This window comes from Perca flavescens, chromosome 18, assembly GCF_004354835.1.
Source record: "Perca flavescens isolate YP-PL-M2 chromosome 18, PFLA_1.0, whole genome shotgun sequence".
Taxonomy (NCBI): Eukaryota; Metazoa; Chordata; class Actinopteri; order Perciformes; family Percidae; genus Perca; species Perca flavescens.
In genome coordinates, this window is record NC_041348.1 from 14,891,828 (window position 1) to 14,911,118 (window position 19,291).

Below are 19,291 nucleotides of genomic sequence, written 5' to 3' on the forward strand. Positions count from 1 at the left end.
AGTTGTGCTGTTCTGAGAAGCCCTGCTTCTGTTGTAGAGATCCTACTTGATTACATGTACCTGCAGCCTGCCTGTCAGTTTGAGTGACTCACACCTTTGACTGCGGTTTGATGAGGGATTTTTAACCTCAGGACTGCAGCTGACTGAATTCATTTTAAATCTGTATGTGGAACTACCAGGATGTTGGCCGTTTCTAATTAAGCAGAATCAACTCAAACTGGCGCTTCTGGCACTATCAGACCATTTCTGAGACATTTAAATTATGGACCTATATATTTACACCTGGTATTAAATTTATCTGAATGCATTATCTGGAAAATGGCATCCAATCCACAGCCTTTACATCTGGTCAGGGTATCGGTACTCCAACAACACAGTACCAAGTAGTATCGAAACTTCTCCAGTCACGCAATACCTGCATTCAATCCTTTTTGTACCCAGATCTAGAAAAAAAAAAGATTTATATAGTTTTGCTCGCAGCTAATCGCCGCAAGTGTTCTTCGATTTAATGCAACATGTGATTGGTCCACCTACTCACACCAGCTACAACACTTACAGCCCGTGGTGGGGTGAGCGCAGTGTATTTGATGGAGTTGTACAGTTTTGTACAGTTATTTAATAAATAATTTAATAATTTGAATACTTTCAAAATATATCTGTGCAAAAATAATTTGGATGGGCTGAAGTGGTGTTGGCATTTTATGCAACTGAATGCTTCCATTCACATGATGGGTATCGAATGAAGTACTCTATGGGTATTGGTATCACTTTAAGGGTACTGGTATTTTTTAAATGATACCCAGCCCTACTCATGGTATTAATAAGTGTCATGTTATCTTGATTCTGCTTGCATTGTAATCGGATGTCAATACGCAAATTACTTCTGAGGGGCTTGTGGATTTGTAAAACAAACATGGCGTGTCCCAGGTCAAGGGATGTAATGAATGCACTTTTTGCGAGGGAAGACTTGCTAGCTATTGCTACTTAATTTTTTCTGGGCACCTTAAACTAGCACGAGAAGGCAGATTAACGTGACCTTTCAAAAATGCTGGGCGGATTTTTTTCTAAAGAATGTGGTCATGCTGTACAGATTATATCTAGACCTGGCTGGGATCCGATCACAATCCGAGCTTGACCACCTCCAGATGTGGTCTGGCCAATCCCATCGCAATGTGTTCTGCGTGGATTTAAACCTGCATTAACATGTGTTACTCCTTTTCAAGATAGGATATCCAGATACAGATTGCATGTTAATGCCAGCCATAAATGGAGTCGTGGAGATGTGACCCAAACATATTAAGGGTCTTGTATTATTTTTGCACTAGTCTTCTTGGTTTGGCACGCACAGCCACAAACATCTGTGATTAAGGAATTTCGGTGGGGGCATTTAAAAAAAAAAAAAAAAGTCAGTCGTGCAGACTACTTGGAGCTCATCGTTTATGATTGGCTCATCAGCTGGTGATCACACAGAACAATTTTCTTTCATCTAGGGAGCCTGATTTTGATGTTGCTTCATCTGCTTTCGACTGGAAGGTGCACTGTAGGAAATATTCAAAACAAACATCAAGGTGAATGCTGGTTTAATTATGGTCTATAGTCTCCTTGTTCCATCTCTGTGAATGCGGTCAAGATACTGTATGTGGGGCCTATATTTCGAAATAAAAACACTGTAGTGAACGCAGGTTTGATCACTTAAAAAGTGCGAACTGCGGCTTTATGTGTTTTTTTTTTCATGCATTATGAAGACCTTCTTGTGAGGTTGTGGTAGATTTGTCCACACCACAGACTAAAGTGTCTGAGTGCAATGGGAACTTCCATAAGGATGAGACATGCTAAAGTCAGACAGTTGGTTAAGGCCTCAACTAATAAAGATCTTTGTATGCAAATACTAAAATATCAAATATCAGCAAGTAATGGTGTTGGATTCTAAATGTTCAGTGCTGTAGACACAAGCTTATGGATATAGTTTCTTAATAAAGTAAAAAATAATTTGATACTGTATTGATCTCTGTAAGAAAATCCTTGTATTTGTCCCTTTAGAGACTTCCTCGTTCTAGGAAGCAACGGCAGTGGGGCGGGGGGACGCTTGCTATCACAAGGCCATAATCCAGGCGGCATGGTTAATGGACAGGCTCCTTAATCACTTCCTTTAGCTTGGATCATTTAGGTTAACTGAATTTAAACTGATGAGGGAGGTGAAATAATTATAGATGAGAAATATGATATCAGCTGAAAGGAAATACTGGCAGATACTGTTGTAATGATTGTTTATGTGATTTTTTTTTTTAATCAGTGCCTTTTCTAAAATGTTGAGCTAATTAGCAACACACCAGTTGTGATTGGATAACTCTGAAAAAAGACATCTACAGTACATATGCTCCTAGTGATCACTTGGATTATTTTTTTTTGTAATCAATATTATCAGGGTAATCCACAGGTTGCTCAAAGTAATCACATCATTAATCATCCTGAATTTGATTGTTTGATGATCTGAGCGATTTGATAACATTATTTTCATTACATTATACAACTTTAGCCTGTAATTAGATGTAGATTAGATTTTAAATGAACCTGGACATATGATATGAAGGAAAGACACATACTTGAGCGTTTGGCATGGAGTGGGTTCAAATCTGCAACACAAACAAATAAAAATAAAAAGATTAAATGAAAACATGTACAAATAAAAATAAAGAAGAGATATTTTGCTATCTCGTGGATTTCATACACCCAGGAAGCAGTACATGCATAAAAGCCCCTTTTTTAACACAAGGGAGATACTTTAAGTGCTAGACAGTAATGATTTTTTTTAAAGATTAGCTGTGGCCTCCTGGGCTATCTGAATAAATATTGTTTTCCAAGTCCACTGACTGTCACACTGTCAAAAGCTTCAAGACTCCGCAGTGTATAAATAGGTGTGCACTTTTTGGGATTTAGTGTAAGGCATAAAAAATAATCTGTGCACTGAAAAAGAAAACCGTTGTCTTGTGCTAGACCTTTTTATTCCAAAGGTGGAAGAAATACAAGCATGAATGTGTTTCAGATGAGGCAGTGCAGAAAAAATGAACTGTGGATTTTGGCATATTTTTAAGATGGCAAGATTAACGACATATGGGGACTAAATCCCTCATTTCGTCTTGTCTCTCTTTTTCAGATGCTGCTGTCGTTATGAATACCCAGAAAATATTAGCTTGTAATTTTGACCGTACATAAACAGACTTCTGCATGCTTGTCAAATGTCTGTTCTGTCTTTTTAAAGGGGTGTATGTTTATGAAAAGGAGTTTTTTTTTATCTGCCTATATTGATCTGACAAACCTTTATGATGGCAGTAAAGCTGCCCTCTGTACCCCACACACACACAAACACACACACACACACACACACACACGCACACTTTTCTCAACGTATATCTCTCTCACACACCCTTTCTTGAAGCTTATATCCTTACTCTCATATTCCTCTTTTTCTCTTCATACTCCCTCAATCTCTATGGATCTACCACCAACCTCCTATCTGCCTCTTTCGGTCTTTACTTTTCCTAACCACTCTCTCACTACTTTTTTGCTGGCAGTGTTGTCATGGTGATGGGATAAGAACCACAGAGGCACGTCAACTTTTAACAACACAGGAGGTTGTATTGACTTATGTACATTTTTAGGCAGGTTTCACAATATCTTGTCTTTAGGTGTGCGCATCTTTTTCTTCCACCTTGTCTCTTTCTCCGCATCTGAATGTCTTTCTTCTTTTCCTTGCTGCCTCTCTCTTTCAGGATTATCTTTCCCATATTTATTGACTAGTGTGACTCAAGACCTATTTTTGAATATCACTTTTGAGGTCTTACTCTGTGGGCTGATGTATTCCTTCCTTCATCAGTATGCATTACATTCAAGTCTCTGTCTCATTCAACTAAACATAAACCAAACTAAACCTCCTAGCCCATATGGGGCAAACCAAGGCAATTAGTAGAGCCTGGATAAACCTCTAGTGGAAATGAGATTAGTCCAGATTAAAAATGCTATCTTCTTTCCAACAGCAACAGCATGCCAGGTTGTGTTTTCATTACTCTATTAAGTGTTTAGCCATGCTAGGGTCATGGCTCTAAGTCTGTTGATTGGTCTACCACTTCAGTCCAGACTTAAATATCTTAACTAGGGCTGCAACTAATGAAAATGCTCTTATTGTTTAATCTGCTGACAATGACCTTGATTTATCAATTAGCTGTTTGGTCTATAAAACTTCAGAAAATACTAAAAAGAAACACTTTCTTTTCCAGAAACCACAGCGTCTTTAAATGTCTTGTTTAAATAAGACTCCAAGAACCAAAGACATTTAATATACAATTACATTATATGGAGAAAAGCAGCAAGAAGCTGGAACCAAAGGATGGTTGAGAATGAAGTTAAATGTTTAATTGTTCGTAAAAAAAATATTGGTTTATCACTAAATGCCTGCAAAACTAATGACATTCGTATCATTGATTTCCATGAAGTGCCAATAAGCAAATGTTAGCATGCTAAACTAAGATTGTAAACATTGTAAACATTATACCTGCTAGAAGTCAACATGTTAGCATGCTGACGTTAGCACTTAGCTTAAAGAACTGTTGTGTCTAATGGCGCTTTTCCATTACATGGTACCTACTCGCCTCGACTCTACTCGCCTTTTTTGGTTTTCCATTACGAAAAAAACGTTAACTATCTCTTTGATATCATGTTGTTTACGGAGACGGAGAACCAGGAAATGCGTCGGGGATATGTCAATGGGAAAAGCAAGCTACTAAGCCACGCCCACGGCAGTCGCTATGACGACCAGCCACGCTGAGGCGATACTAAAATCTGCAATGGAAAACGGACGCACAGCGAGTCGAGGCGAGTAGAGTCGAGGCGAGTCGAGCAGGTACCATGTAATGGAAAAACGCCATAAGTACAGCCTAAAGAGCTGCTAGCATGGCTGTAGCGTCTTAGTCTGGTTTATAATTTAAATAGTATTGAAACAATTACCTGATTTATCAATCAGGTAATAATCATTATTTGCAGCCTTAATTATATTACACCATAATTTATCAAGTGAAAAGCCCTTTTACTAACCCTTTTACTTCACTATGTACTAACGTTAGCTTTGTCATTGTGAGCATGCTGATATTAGCATTTAGCTCAGAGCTTCCACTTTGTATCTAGGTTTTGTAGTTACTCCGACGGGAGAAAAGGTTGAAAGGCTGTTGGTGAACCGATGCTGTGTTTGGGATTATGACTCTGTAATGTCAGCAGACTGCCAGTCTGTACAATGTCAAGTAACAACTACTTTGTGTCTGCTTTGTTTTTAATTGACTCCCAGCGTCACCGCTCTGCCCTGCTTTACTTGGCTCTGACCTCTGCTCTGCTGTGATTTATGTTGTGCTATGTAAGAAACTTTTAACACCATTACTTCAGACTCCCAGACACACTTATTTATCTTGTTCCTTTAGATAACTAACAGCGTCCACTTCCTGGTTGGATCAGAGCTGACGTTCTGCTGAAGTCTGGCAAAAGTTTAAGCCAGCCGACTTCAACACTTTGTTCTTTCCATGATGGAAAAAGCACTTTATAATGTTCAGTTTCCAGCTGAGGTAGCTTCTCTGTTGATGCTACCCATATGCAAGCACTTCACATCTACATGCAGAATCAAAGGGACCCATAATAATCCAATTAAAGACCTGAATCAAAAATTACTAGATACAGCAGCCTAACTGATTATGTTTATATCCAGCCTAATAATCTGCTGCTATGACTCATTTCTTCTAAATCTAAATGAACTGATTTCCTGAAAGTTTGAGCAGCAGTTTAGGCAGAAATTGAATGCAGCAAATCCACTAAGAGGACGAGAAAAAAAGCATAAGCGAGAGAAATGGGTAGATGAAGAGGAGGAGAAGCTGGAGAAAAGGGGGGAAAGGGGAGGAGGAAGACCACACTACAGTATGTGATGTGAAGAAGAGGAGGGCGTATGTGCGCAACATGAAGACCTCCTTTTATGGAGGTTCAACGCAGAAAGATGAGAAGTAAAAGGAAAAAATAAGAGCCATGTGAGGACAGAGAGGGAAGGCTGATGGAGAGGAGAAATGAGGAAGAACAGACCTTGGAAAAGCAGTAAAAGACGAGGACAGGGTTGGGGGGGGTAAGCACTGTAAAGAGCATTGATGGTGAAGTGGTTTCCTGAGGAAATACCAGAGACTCTCTCACACACAAGATAGTTCAACTCATATTCAGGTTACAGGCTTACTAAGGATAAGCTGTTTATGGATTATTAAGAATAAACATTACATTACCAAAGAAATCGACTTCATGGAGATCAGGAAAACAGACGTGTTCTGTAAATGGCTGAACGCCAGGAAGACTAGCTCATGTGCTGTTTAAATACAAACACAAATGCACCTAAATGCTGAACTCATCAGGATGTTGTTGTGTTTACAAGTACACATAATGGATATGAATCCAGTTGATTAAAGATTCAGCTAAGGGTACAGTAGAAAGTCAGATAAATAAACCTGAGCTGTAATCCTGGAGAGTAGCTGATGGACCTACATCGTCCTCATCAAATGGCCTTTGAGCTACATCTCATCTTTCTACAACGTGTCCTAATTGTTATTTCTACAACAGAGAAAAAATAATGACATTTCTGACAATCTCTCCATTTTACCAGAACAATGAGATTCAGGGTGTCGGTCCACCTAAGTGTGTGAGTTTGTTCCTCTCCACCAGTGCACTGACCGACAATTTCATGGCCGATAAACTCCTCCATTGAGATGGGGAACACCATCAAAGCTCTTTTGTCGCACTCATGCTATTTCACACCCAGCCTCGGTCCCTCCTTAGGCCTTCATCGTTCTCAGCATATCACTTGGAAGCCATAAGAGGGTGATGTGCTACCCAATAGTGTGCCTGTATGTGATACTGACAGAGAATCAACAGAGTAAAGGGATTTTTCAAAAATTTGGGTTCAAAATTCTTTCTTTTTTTTTCTTCTTTTTTTTTTCTACCGAGGACCGATATGTGTTAAATCAATCAGTACCAAATTTCGGTAACTGAGAACGCTAATCTGTCCACTCTGCATGTTGACTGAGAGCAGAGCTCAGCTCTGACACACACACACACACACACACACACACACACACACACACACACACACACACACACACACACACACACACACACACACACACACACACACACACACACACACACACACACACACACACACACACACACACACACACACACACACACACACACACTTCAGCAACAAGGCAATTCAAAGTGCTTTACATAAATCATGAAAGAACAGTTAAAAAAAGATAGAAAAAAATACAGGCTAAAATAGAATAAGATACAAATAGCCTACAATAAGTTCCAGTGTAAATAGTTTTGGAATTATGTTTACAACTGAAATTAATTTTTTGTTATTACAGAGGGAAGGTACCGAAAAAAAAGGTACCCTAATTTGGAATAAGAAAAGATAACTATTTGAGTCTGATTTGCTTTAAAAGCGATTTCAGAGAAATTGTACCTACTAGTGCAGTCCAATTATTCCTTGACTGATGTACAAAGTACAACATATCTTTAACTTTCTTAGGTGGAAATTAGTTGAGCGGGTCAGCTTGCTAACTTTTACTAATTAGCACAAAACACAAAGTACAGCTGAGGCTTATGGCAATATCATTAGTTCTGCAAGAATTTGGTCATATTTGTCCTGATGGTGTTGCTAGATGAAAAGATGGAGGATCACCAAAGTGATTACGATCCATCCTGAGGAGAACCTGAATGTGTGTACCAAACATTGTAGAAAACAATCCAATAATTGAATTATCGAGACATTTCACTCTGAACCACCTGATGGAGGTGCTATGGAGGAAGTTGACAGGAATAAGAATGTCTGTACAAAATGTCATCTAATAGATGCTGAGATAATTCAATCTGGACCAAAGTGGGAGACTGATCAGCCAACACTGCCATCCCTAGAGCCATGCAGCTAAAAGGCTAAAACAAGTAATGGTTTCAGCATTGCTTCTTTCAATTAAAGAAAAAAAAAAAAAAAAAAACGTGCCACATGATGAACATTTGGTTATTTGGCTAAAGCTGTGCAGCCGGACAGGTGTGTCGCCTGTGAACGCTGCTTGACCGTGGCTCAAACTACTGGCTCGACCTTTCTACTGCGAATGGTCAAGAGGCTGAAAAACTGAGCTTTGATTTGACATATTTCGCTCCTCTCCTCTGGTGTCACAGAACAAAGCGTCACAGCAACCTAGTCTGTTAGCTAATTTACAAAAGCATAACAAAGCATAACTTGGCTCTATCAGCTCAGTAAAGCCCCACTGTGACTAAATGTGAAATAGTGTGGTTTCTGTACAGGGCCCGGTGGGTTTTCATCTCTTAATCATTTCAGAAAATCAAAGCAGCACAAGGGATCACATGCCTCTCCCTCCTAGCATCACCCCTCTTTTTTTTCTTTTTCTTTTTTATAACCGCTACCTACTGCAGCTTTATTATGTGCTGTATATCTTTATAAAGAGCACTGGCTGTTTCTGGCCTCATTCTAAAGTATGTCTAGCTTGAACAGTGTCTGGTGGTCAGCACTGACTGTAATCCATGAGACCTTGGCACCATCAAATAGTGTGGAGACCAAGCATTAAAGAGGTCTCTTATTGATTGGACCTTTTAAAAGCAGACACAGCGCTGTTTCCATTTGTCTTCGCACAACGAGACCTTAGTCTCTTGTTCCCCTTGGCCAAGCATCACGCATATGGGCCGTAATTTAAACCCAGCTGTGCCTGCCCTCCTCTGTGCCAGGTCCTTGTGTCGAAAGCAGTCAGTATTCAAGTTTGGCTGCTTACTGACCCCGCTCACTGAGCTCTAGCTGACTGTCAGACTCACACTTATACAGACAGACAGACAGACAGACACACCCCTTTTGGAATTTTAGAGCACGGACAAAGAATGTGAACATTCCAGTGTTTTTATATATTTAAAAAAAAAAATAAAGAGAGACTGCATGGTAATGAAAGGAACACGGAGAGTCACCGTATTGAAAGAAGAAAACTCGGCAGAGAGAACTGAATGGGAGAAATAAAAAGGATGAATTGAAGCAGTGCTGCATGAATCTCCTCTCGCTCTGCTCCCTCCTCGTCTATATCTCCTCCTCCCTGTACTCTTCTCATCTTTCTCCCTCTCTTCCTTCCATGTGGACTCTGCTGTCTTCACCAGCTCTCTCTCTCTCTCTCTTTGTGCAGCACTCTCCCTACTCTTTTCTGTGTGTATTTGTGAGCCATATAGCTGAATTTTTAAACTATATTTATTTTGTGATACCGCGATCGCGCAAACCTTGACAGCCAAAAGGAAAAAAATTATTCCTGCCTGATTGAGGTCATGTCTGTTCTGTTGCTACACGCTGTACTGTAATGCAGGTAAACAGCTCATGCCTGGCCAACCAGAGGCTGAGCCGCCCTTCATTTGCATATTCCAAGCAAGCTGTGTCACTCTGTGAGGGGCAAAGCTGCCTTTATCTAACTGTTGTAGAAGGGCAAAATATATAGTGATAAGAGTGTGAATAAAAGCCAATGCTATGAAAGGACTGTACATTTGTTAAAAAAAGGTAACCCACAAAGATCAGCAGGGTACACTGTGCATTAGCACAAATTATTAATAATATTCCTTCCAAGCAAAATGTTTAAAATCTGTTCAGTCAACGGAGATCCTACTGACCGAGGTAATATGAGGAGAGGAACAGTGAGGGAGGGACAAGACACATCACAATTTAGTGACTGGACTGTTTATGTAGCTTAATGATGGAACAGAATAATTATAATGTATTAAGTCCCATTTGCCACTTTATTAGCCTGATAGTTGGCATGCAATCTCAAAAGGTGCTCAACATATTTCAATTAAACCCGGTACAAATCCATTTTTTTTTCAAAATGTTTTAATGCAGATCACGCCCCATGTTCATTTATGAAGCACTTTGTTTTTCTGAATAATTCCTCAACTGTTAGGAGAAAATCATCATCAGCTTTTTTTTTTTTTTTTTTTTTTTTTTTTTTTTTTTTTAAAAGGAGATTTGTTACAGCAGTTTAATCAACCAAATATTCTCTGGTTTCAGCTCCTTAAATGTGAAGATATGTTGCTTTTATGCTTTTTATATAATTTTAAATTGCATATCTTTGGAATTTTGGACTGTTTGGACAAGAAAAGATATCTACAGACATCGCTTTGGGATTTCAGAACTTGGGAAAGAGATTTTTCACTTTTTTTGGACATTCTGGAGACTAAATAATTAATCCGACAAATAATCAACAGATTAATTAATAACGAAAAATAACAGTTAGCTGCAGACCTACATGAGAAGCAGATTTTTTTTGGCACAACACAACTACCACACTACCACTTTCTCAGACTTTCCAACACTTTAAACACCATTTCCAAAACGGTCATCTGCAACTAGTTTGTCATATAAGTGGATAATAAAAGTGAGTGCAAGTACTTGGTTGTGACAAGTAGTGGGCTTGAGCGTGTCTTTCACCCACAGTGACCTCTAACACCACTGTGACACCTTGTCATATTGGTTATAGTTGAAGTCACAGACACACACAGACACACAGATACACAGAGACACAGACACACAGAAACACAGACACACAGAGACGTCTTGCTGTGCTCACGAGAAGGTCTGTCACCACATCACGGGGGTAGTAGCTGACCTACACACACTCCTCCTCTTTGTCTGCCTCCTCTGTCCTTGCCTCTGCTTTTGTCTAAATATTAGCATTTCTTTTAGAGCCCATTCCCTCATTTTACCCTCATTAGTCTTCATTCCCTGCATCGCTCTTTCCCCCTTCTCCCTCCATCTCTCTCAAATCAGAAGTAGGGCACAGTGGCTCGACTGTTTATAGCAATGCAGCTGCAAGCGGCGAGAGGCAGAAAGAGAGAGAGAACAGAGAGAGAGAGAGAGAGAGAGAGAGAGAGAGAGAGAGAGAGAGCGAGAACAGAGATATCAAATTGGCCAAATATCTCTAAACAAAAAATCCTAAATAAAAACAAATTTTAAGAAAATACAGTCAGTGACCATGAGCTGTAAATTGAAAGAGGTCGACATTTACACTGCCACCAGGACATCGAAACAGAATTGCATTTCTTATGTACATGTCCCCAGAGACATGCACGTTATTTGTTTATTATATGCAGTTATATCATCATTATTCGGTTTACTTTTATTATTATTATTATTATTATTATTATTATTATTATTATTATTATTATTATTATTATAATAATAATAATAATAATAATAATATCAGATGTATTTACTATTTGTTATTTGTTTGTTCCTATGCTTTGGCAACACAGATGTATTGATTTTGTCATGCAAATAAAAGCAAATTGAAATTGAGAGAGAGAGAAAGAAAGAAAGAAAGAAAGAAAAACAGAGAGAGAGAGAGAGACAGAGAGAGAGAGAGAGACATGAGGGAAAACACAGGAGGAAGAGAAGCAGAGAGAAGCAGGAAGAGAGTGCACACAGTAAGGTGTAGCCCAGTTTAATATTTCTCTCTTTACCAGTACAGTGCTTCAAAAGAGCACACAGGCACCCACACACACAAACACACAGCCAGTGTCAAAGTCTGCGTCTATGACAGGATGATCAGCATTATCAAGATCTTATTTATAGCATGCACTGTGCAGGCCACCAATCATGGGATCCTTTTATTACTTTGTCTCACTGTTAATCAATAATCCAACCAACAGGTTAGCAGCAGTGTTAATACAAAGAAACTGGATTTTTTTTTTTTTTTTTAAACCTTTAATTAACAGGTTAAATAACAGATTAGAAAACTAGCATTTAGGTTGTTTGACACTTAAAAAAAAACACTGTTTCATGGCAGTTGCATGGCAATCAGGCAGATTTCTTATTGGTTTAGGTATCTAACAAGAGCAATGTCTTGCACTAGAATGAAAACTGGGACACAACTAATCCAATTTACTTCCCTTCAGAAATTACAAGGGAAACTGAATTCTATCCCAATCGACCGAGGCCTTCCCTTTCACTAAAGCTAATACCACACTGTAGCAGCAGCAGTCGACATGTGAGTCTAATTACTTTAATAATAGGATAAGTTGCTAGTAATGAACGTGATTAAAATGTTAAATTGTTCTAACTTACACTTATGGATGAAAATAAAATGAATCATCTTGTTTTTTTACGACAACATCAGAGCAGTAAGTAAGTAAGTTTACTTTACCCAAACATTTACCCAAAACCCAAATGAAACCAGACTTCCGCAGCTACACAATAATGAAAGAGAAATCGCTGCTTAAAGCTGTAATCGAACCACAAGCAGCATCAGAAATGATCCTCTAGAGCTCACGTCATGTGAGCTGAAGCAGAGCAGCCTGTTCCTTACATCAGTGCTCAAACAACACTTATCCAGAAAATGTAGTGGTTGTAGAGATATGTGGAGATATCTGGCTTAACTGTGCCGCATGGTCATGTACCAAAGGAGAGTAGTGTGACAAGCCATGAGGAGCCATTTACAAGTCATTTTAAAGTCCCCCTCCACTCAAAAATGTGTTCCGATTATTGTCACTTCACTGGTTTGATGTTTGAGCTTTACTATGTTTGACACTAGAAGGCTGTTTTCACATTCATCTGTTGAACGAGGAACGTTTCTCAGTGCTCATTTGTATGCATACTCTGCATCTAAGACATGTTCGTATGAAGAGGATTTTGTGACATCAGGACTAGTTTGGAAGCCAGTCATGGTCTAATACGACGTTGAAACTTGAAGCTTTCAGCACACAGACACTAATGTAGGAGACATCTTGTGTCCAGACATTAAACTTTTTGAAATCAACAGTAACCATGTCAGATTATTATTGAAAGCTGATTATCTTAAAAACGTGTCTGGAGAGGATCCTGTAGCTTTTAGCCCATTTAGTGTAAATGCTGGAGCAACACAGCAAGACCTGATAAAGAAAGTAGTTCTCCAAACATACACAAACAAAGAAAATACTACTTTATCATACTGTTAATCAGACTAAGGATACTAACACTGACTGGATCAACATGCACAAAACCAAAAACAGAAAGTTGCTTTCAAGTTTCAGTTTTGCATGTTGCCCGTTAATCATTTTCGTTCTTTAAAAAGGCCACTCACGTGTGATTTAAAGTTCCCCTGTGAAGTTCTTGACCACTAGAAGCGCTACAGCGTAATGTCTTTAGGAGTGAATCCCTTTTTTTGTTTGCATCACGAACACAAGGTTGTGCACGTACGCGCAAATGCAATTCACAACCTGCCGGTTTAACGCTACTCCGCTGATCGACGTTCAGCGCCAGTAACACGCGAAGCAGCGTAGCAATGCATCAACAAAGGCAGAGAAGAAGAAAAGCTAGCAAACATGATAGATGGCTTAAATTATTTTGAAAATTGGCTTTACAAATGTTTTATGATAAAACGCTTTACAGGGTTTGTTAGACCTCAAGGATACACAGTGTTGTTGGTGAGAAACACTGAATGTACACACGTTTGTTTGTTTTCAAGAAAACTCCAAAGAGCACCTTCAGTTTTTGTTGCCTGGGGGCTAATTTAGTAGAAGGTTTAAGAACATACTTTAAATTAGGGCTCTTAACACGGCAACTGATTTATCTCGTTGCAGAAGCTCAGGAATCATAAGCCAGACACTCAGCAATGAAAGAAGAATTACACAGCTGGAATATGACCGTTTGTCTACAAATAGACATACACAATACTAGACTGCACACAAGGAACAGGGAATCGCATGGTCACACTCTCTCACGCGAACACTCCTTGTCCATCTGTAGGTCACAGACAATCATGGATGTAGCTAGCTGTGTGCGCACACACGCACACGCACACACACGCACACACACACACACACACACACACACACACACACACACACACACACACACACACACACACACACACACACACACACAGTATACAGTATGTTCCCACACTACATGCATACAGTGCTTCTCCATAGACAGCACCACTGAGTACATCAATCCAGTTGGTTTCTCTAACAATACACACCCACGCATGGAGACCGGAGCTGGAGACACTTACTGATTTTCTCCTCCGCTTGGGAGAATGGGAAGCAGCACAGTTGACCCATGGCGCCTCCTTCCCTCTCCTCCTGTTCCCCTCTCCCCGCTGTTGCCCCTCTTTTTCCTCTCCCCCTTGTTCTAAGGCAGATTAATGGAGCGAGAGTCCTGCTTCCTCCCTCTGTCTCTCCCACTCTTTATCTCCCTTTCCGTGTCTTTCTTTCTCCCCCCCCTCAAAGGGCAAACGGACCCGGTGAGGATGGAGGGAATAAAAAAAAACTCCCTCCCTTCCCCTCCGTGCAGCCCAAGGAAGACCGAGCAAGTCAGCAGACGAGGAAAAAAATTAAACGAGTGGCTCCTTGCTCTCGTTCTACTTTGCACTGACACAGGGAGGAGGGGTGTGTGTGTCAGAGAGAGAGCGAGAGCGAGATAGAGATAGAGAGAGAGAGAGAGAGAGAGAGAGAGAGAGAGAGAGAGAGAGAGAGAAAATGGGAGAGCTGGAGTGTGTGTGTGTGTGCAGGAGAAAACAAAAAGAGTGTAATTCTTTCATGTGTTTGAAGTGGGGAAAGCAGAGGAGGGGTATGTATAAGATAAAAATGGTGCGTGTGCATTTATGTGTGTGTGTGTGTGTGTGTGTGTGTGTGTGTGTGTGTGTGTGTGTGTGTGTGTGTGTGTGTGTGTGTGTGTGTGTGTGTGTGTGAGACTGAAAGGGGACAGAGTGGGAGGGGTGTGATGTGTGAGCAAGCTTCAGTAACTGTACATCCAAGACAGAGTGAGCATGCTTACGAGTGTGGCAAGTGTGTGGAAGAGGAAAATGGAGCGCTATACACAAGGAGTCAGCAGACACTACTGTGTGTGTTGCGTGTATATATATGTGTGTGTGTGTGTGTGTGTGTGTGTGTGTGTGTGTGTGTGTGTGTGTGTGTGTGTGGGGAAGGGGTGGGGGAGGGGCGGGTGGCCAGGCTCCACCCCCCTCGTCAACGGAGCTTAAATAATGGTTGTGGAAAAGTCAGCAGCTGCTGCCTGCTCCTGCATGTATCTGTGTTATTTATGAGACCAGTAAGTGTTGGCCAAATATCCCCAAAGAAAAAGACCCTGTTAAAATGCCATATTAAAAATAGGTCAATTTCATGGTTATGTATGGATTTTGGTTAAAATGATGCCCGGGAGAAGATGAATATCCCAAGGCGAAGGGAATACAGAGACTCGTTGTCAGCAGTTTCACATTTAGATTCAGTATATTTCATATTATCTTGTATGCTGCAGTCATTTAAAAAATGATGCAAATGTGAATTTATAACAGATACTCCAGTGTAGTATTTACATTGTGAGTTTAACTGAGCCTTGCGCCAGTTGAGACTATTTCTGTAATTCCGCCTGCCTTGAATGAGCTCTGGTTTCCTTTTTACTCACGTGAATAATGGAAAATATTCTTCTCACCACGTGCCTGTGTTTAGTGACTTCTTAGTTTGCTGTTGAAGCTTTAAAAATATTTCTTAATGCTGAAACGATTGGTCGATTGACAGAAAATGCTTCGGCAACACTTAATAATTGATTAATCGATTGGTCCAATTACACCACCTTTCAAAAATGCCTCATCACATTTAGTTAAATCACAGGAATGGCACTGTGTTACAAATAAACAGCGAATAATTCAGGGTTTTAGTGCAGCCATACACACCACAAACCCAGAACTGACTAGTCATGAGCAGTTTTTCATATCATCATACCTCGAATGATGTTTAATCCCACTGCACCGTGTTGGCAGTATTGCTTTGTTATTTGCATAAAGCAATTTTGATGTGATGTATCTTGTGGTGCTTTAAAAAAATTTACTTCCCTGATCTCACTTAACTCAGTGACATAACGGCCTCAAACAAGCGTTAACCGTCAGAGCGTGGGTTTAGTCTGGCAGCATTAGTTGTTAGCACTGATTGAAAGCCCTATTCTGACAGAGGAACGTAAAAAAAAAATGCTAAGCTTCATCCATTATTCTACCATTGTTTAGTTATGATGGTAGCTAACTAGGACTCCATAGAGACCATCAGTCTGTGAGTTTGCATTGATTAAAAAAAAAACAAAATAAAGTAGCGACAATTTATTCAATAAAGTTACTCAAGCACATGAAACTGAGAACAAAACAACTTGTTACTGCCCAGCTCCACATTCACATTCTAGCCACACACACAATGTCCTATCTGGATGGGTTAACTATGTTAAATGTACAAGCATTACTAGTCATAAATGAATTATCACATGCCTTTTGTATAAGAAGGCATTTTTTTTTGTCTTATGTAAAATTATTCAATTTATAATAAAATTATGCCAGTTAGCTATTAGCTCATTGCTGATATATATCAGTATCAGCATATGTGTCAGCTGATAAATGTAGTACAGAAATGCCCCAAAGATATGTTTTGAAACAGTGAAACCATTATTTTTCAACTGGAACATCCTGGCCAGTTATTTCTTGGTTATAACTGTTGAAAAAAAAAAAAGATAATTCAAGGAACCTCATCAAATAGGTTTATTTATGTTATGAGTTGTGTAATTTTCTTTACACAAGCTATAAAAATGTATCATTGTTAGAGTTTTGAAACTCTCAAATATCAAGATTGGCCTAAAAAAATTCTATTGGTCCAGGCTATAATCCCAATGTGAGCAAATGTTGGAACAACTGATATAAAGAAAAACAACATCCAACTAAAAATACAGATACATTTTAAAAATCAGATATATACAGGACACTTATTATGTTTCAATGTGTAGCAACCACAGACTGTTAATATTAGTGGACAGAGCATGTGTGATGTCACCCATTGGTTTGTGGAGATCTGCAATGAATCGACGAGTTTGCCGTTACGGGCGCAGCCATCCTGGTTGCAGATGTGACGATTTTAGACGGTAGGGAGGAGTGAGGGAAGAACCCTTACACTCTACGTTACGTTACACACTTTCACTGGCAATCACATCATAGCCACGCCCTAAAAACCCCCCTGCTTTATCGCCGTTTTTAAAATCAACGAGACCATAATTCAAAAAATGAACATCATTCTGTGTTGCAGAAGACTTAAAACTAGCGATTGAGACCATAAAGTCATTATGAAAAGGTTTACTGAGGTAATAAATCAAGTGAGAAGTGGGTCACTTTCTCATAGACTTCTACAGAAACGGAACTCCAACTGCATGTGTCGCCCCCTGGTGGAATTCAGATAGAATGCAGGTTTAAGGCACTTCCGCATTTGCAGCACTTCGCCGAACCGGATGCTTTGTCCATTAATATTAACAGGCTATGGTAGCAACGTATCAAATGATGAGGATGCAGGTAGAAAGCTAATGAAAGACACTGATTTTCAACACACCCACCTTCAGCAACTCTGCTGATAAACAAAACAACAGATCTCCACCAGTTCCAGGGATGCTTTTTGTTTTAGCTGTGTGCACCACCCTCAAAGAGGCCTGTTTAAAAAACACGTACTCTACTCTCCAGGGCTAATTGAGGATTACAAACATGGGATAAGGGGATGGGATTGTGAAGAGTGAATACAAAAGCACGTCAAATACATTGAAGTGCATCATGCACTGAGCTCAGCTGTGTGAGTAGACAGTAGAGGCCTGTCTCCCACAGTAGCATTTAGCTCACAGCTGCCTCTTTACACACACACACACACACACACACACACACACACACACACACACACACACACACACACACACACACACACACACACACACACACACACACACACACACACACACACACACACACGTTATTTGTGGGGCCTAAGTGTTAGGCCGTGACAAGGCCAAAATTGCTATGGTCACTAGACTATACCCACATGTGTACATGAACACATCACCCTGTGTAAACAGGGACAGACAGAATCTAACTGATTTGTGCTTATTAGTGGTATAGGTACAATTCAAGTTATTGTTAATATCCAAACCCATTAATCAGAACCAGGTAGCGCTTTTATAAACAACATGTAATTTGTAGATATTTGATCTCTCTCGTGCACATTTCTTTCATGCAAGTTCAACTATAAAACAGCTCGGGGACTAATTAACACATTAGGAATTTATGTTATATGGTGTAATGTGCAAGTTGGTGAACACGTTTAGGAGCCACATTCAGCACACTTTCATAAAAGGCTTTACAATGCAAAGAGAGAGAGAGAGTGAGAGACTGCTGAAGAAAACACTGCAACATTGTTGACTTTGTTTAGCTGAAGGTCGACACATAGTACCTCAGTACTAAGTCATAAGACTTAGCACACAGAGAATGAGATAGCTGCATGCTGCAGATAACAGCTACAGTCAGCTCTGGTGTATTTGGCTTACTGTTTATCAGAATACTTATATGCACATAAATGCACACACCATGATGTACAAGAACAAAAACAAGCTGTGTGTGTGTGTGTGTGTGTGTGTGTGTGTGTGTGTGTGTGTGTGTGTGTGTGTGTGTGTATATGTGTGTGTGTGTTATAAATAATGTTTAGACTGTGTGTGACATGCCTGTCATTTTAGCATTTCTACTAGACTTTTTTTCAGATATGCCATTGGTATTTACAAACACTTTTAACTTCACAGAACTGCATGTACACCAGTTACGGTTTACCTTTGCTACATGTGATATTTTTTTAGTACTGGTACCGGGACATGTATTTTAATATTCCAACTGACACAAATCAAACCAAGGCGCGTCTATCACCATATACACACCTGAAGGTTATTCTGATTACTAGTATGATAAACCACACGTGTTTGTTGAAGCTATAGGAAACTCCCAATGTAATTACAACTGCTTTACTTTTATTTTTCCATCTTTATTTCCTACTTCAGAGGCTCAGATTTGAGCAAATGATAATTAGTTGTCAAAGAGGTGCAGATTTTCCATACAGGTTACTGCTCTTCTCTGGGTGTTGCCAAGAGTAGGAGTAGTAGCATTTCTCATGATATGAAATCATAGGACACTTGATCCAAGTGGCAAAGGAAAAGATTATTTATGTGCATCACACATTTCAGCCTGGATTTAACACAAAACCAAATGGAACTGGTAAATAACTATACACATTATAGTACACAATGTGGTGGTTCCATTGTTCAACTCAGCAAAAGGTATGTTTTTCCAATTGCATTATAAATTGGTACTAATGTTTAGCATTAAATTACCTGGGCAACAAGAATACCATTGTTATTTTAGTT

The 19,291-nt window shown here is 39.6% G+C and overlaps 1 protein-coding gene across 2 annotated transcripts in view; it reads right to left on the minus strand.

The window, feature by feature from the left end:
• Positions 1–19,291, minus strand: part of akap7 (A-kinase anchoring protein 7) — a 40,355-nt gene that overhangs the window by 4,400 nt on the left and 16,664 nt on the right. Inside the window, exon 10 of one of the 2 annotated variants that reach the window (XM_028605681.1) lies at positions 2,604–2,633. The exons of the other annotated variant lie outside the window; for it this stretch is intronic. Coding sequence (XP_028461482.1) covers positions 2,604–2,633 — 30 coding nt within the window. The remainder of the gene's footprint in view (positions 1–2,603; positions 2,634–19,291) is intronic. 2 annotated transcript variants of the gene reach the window in all.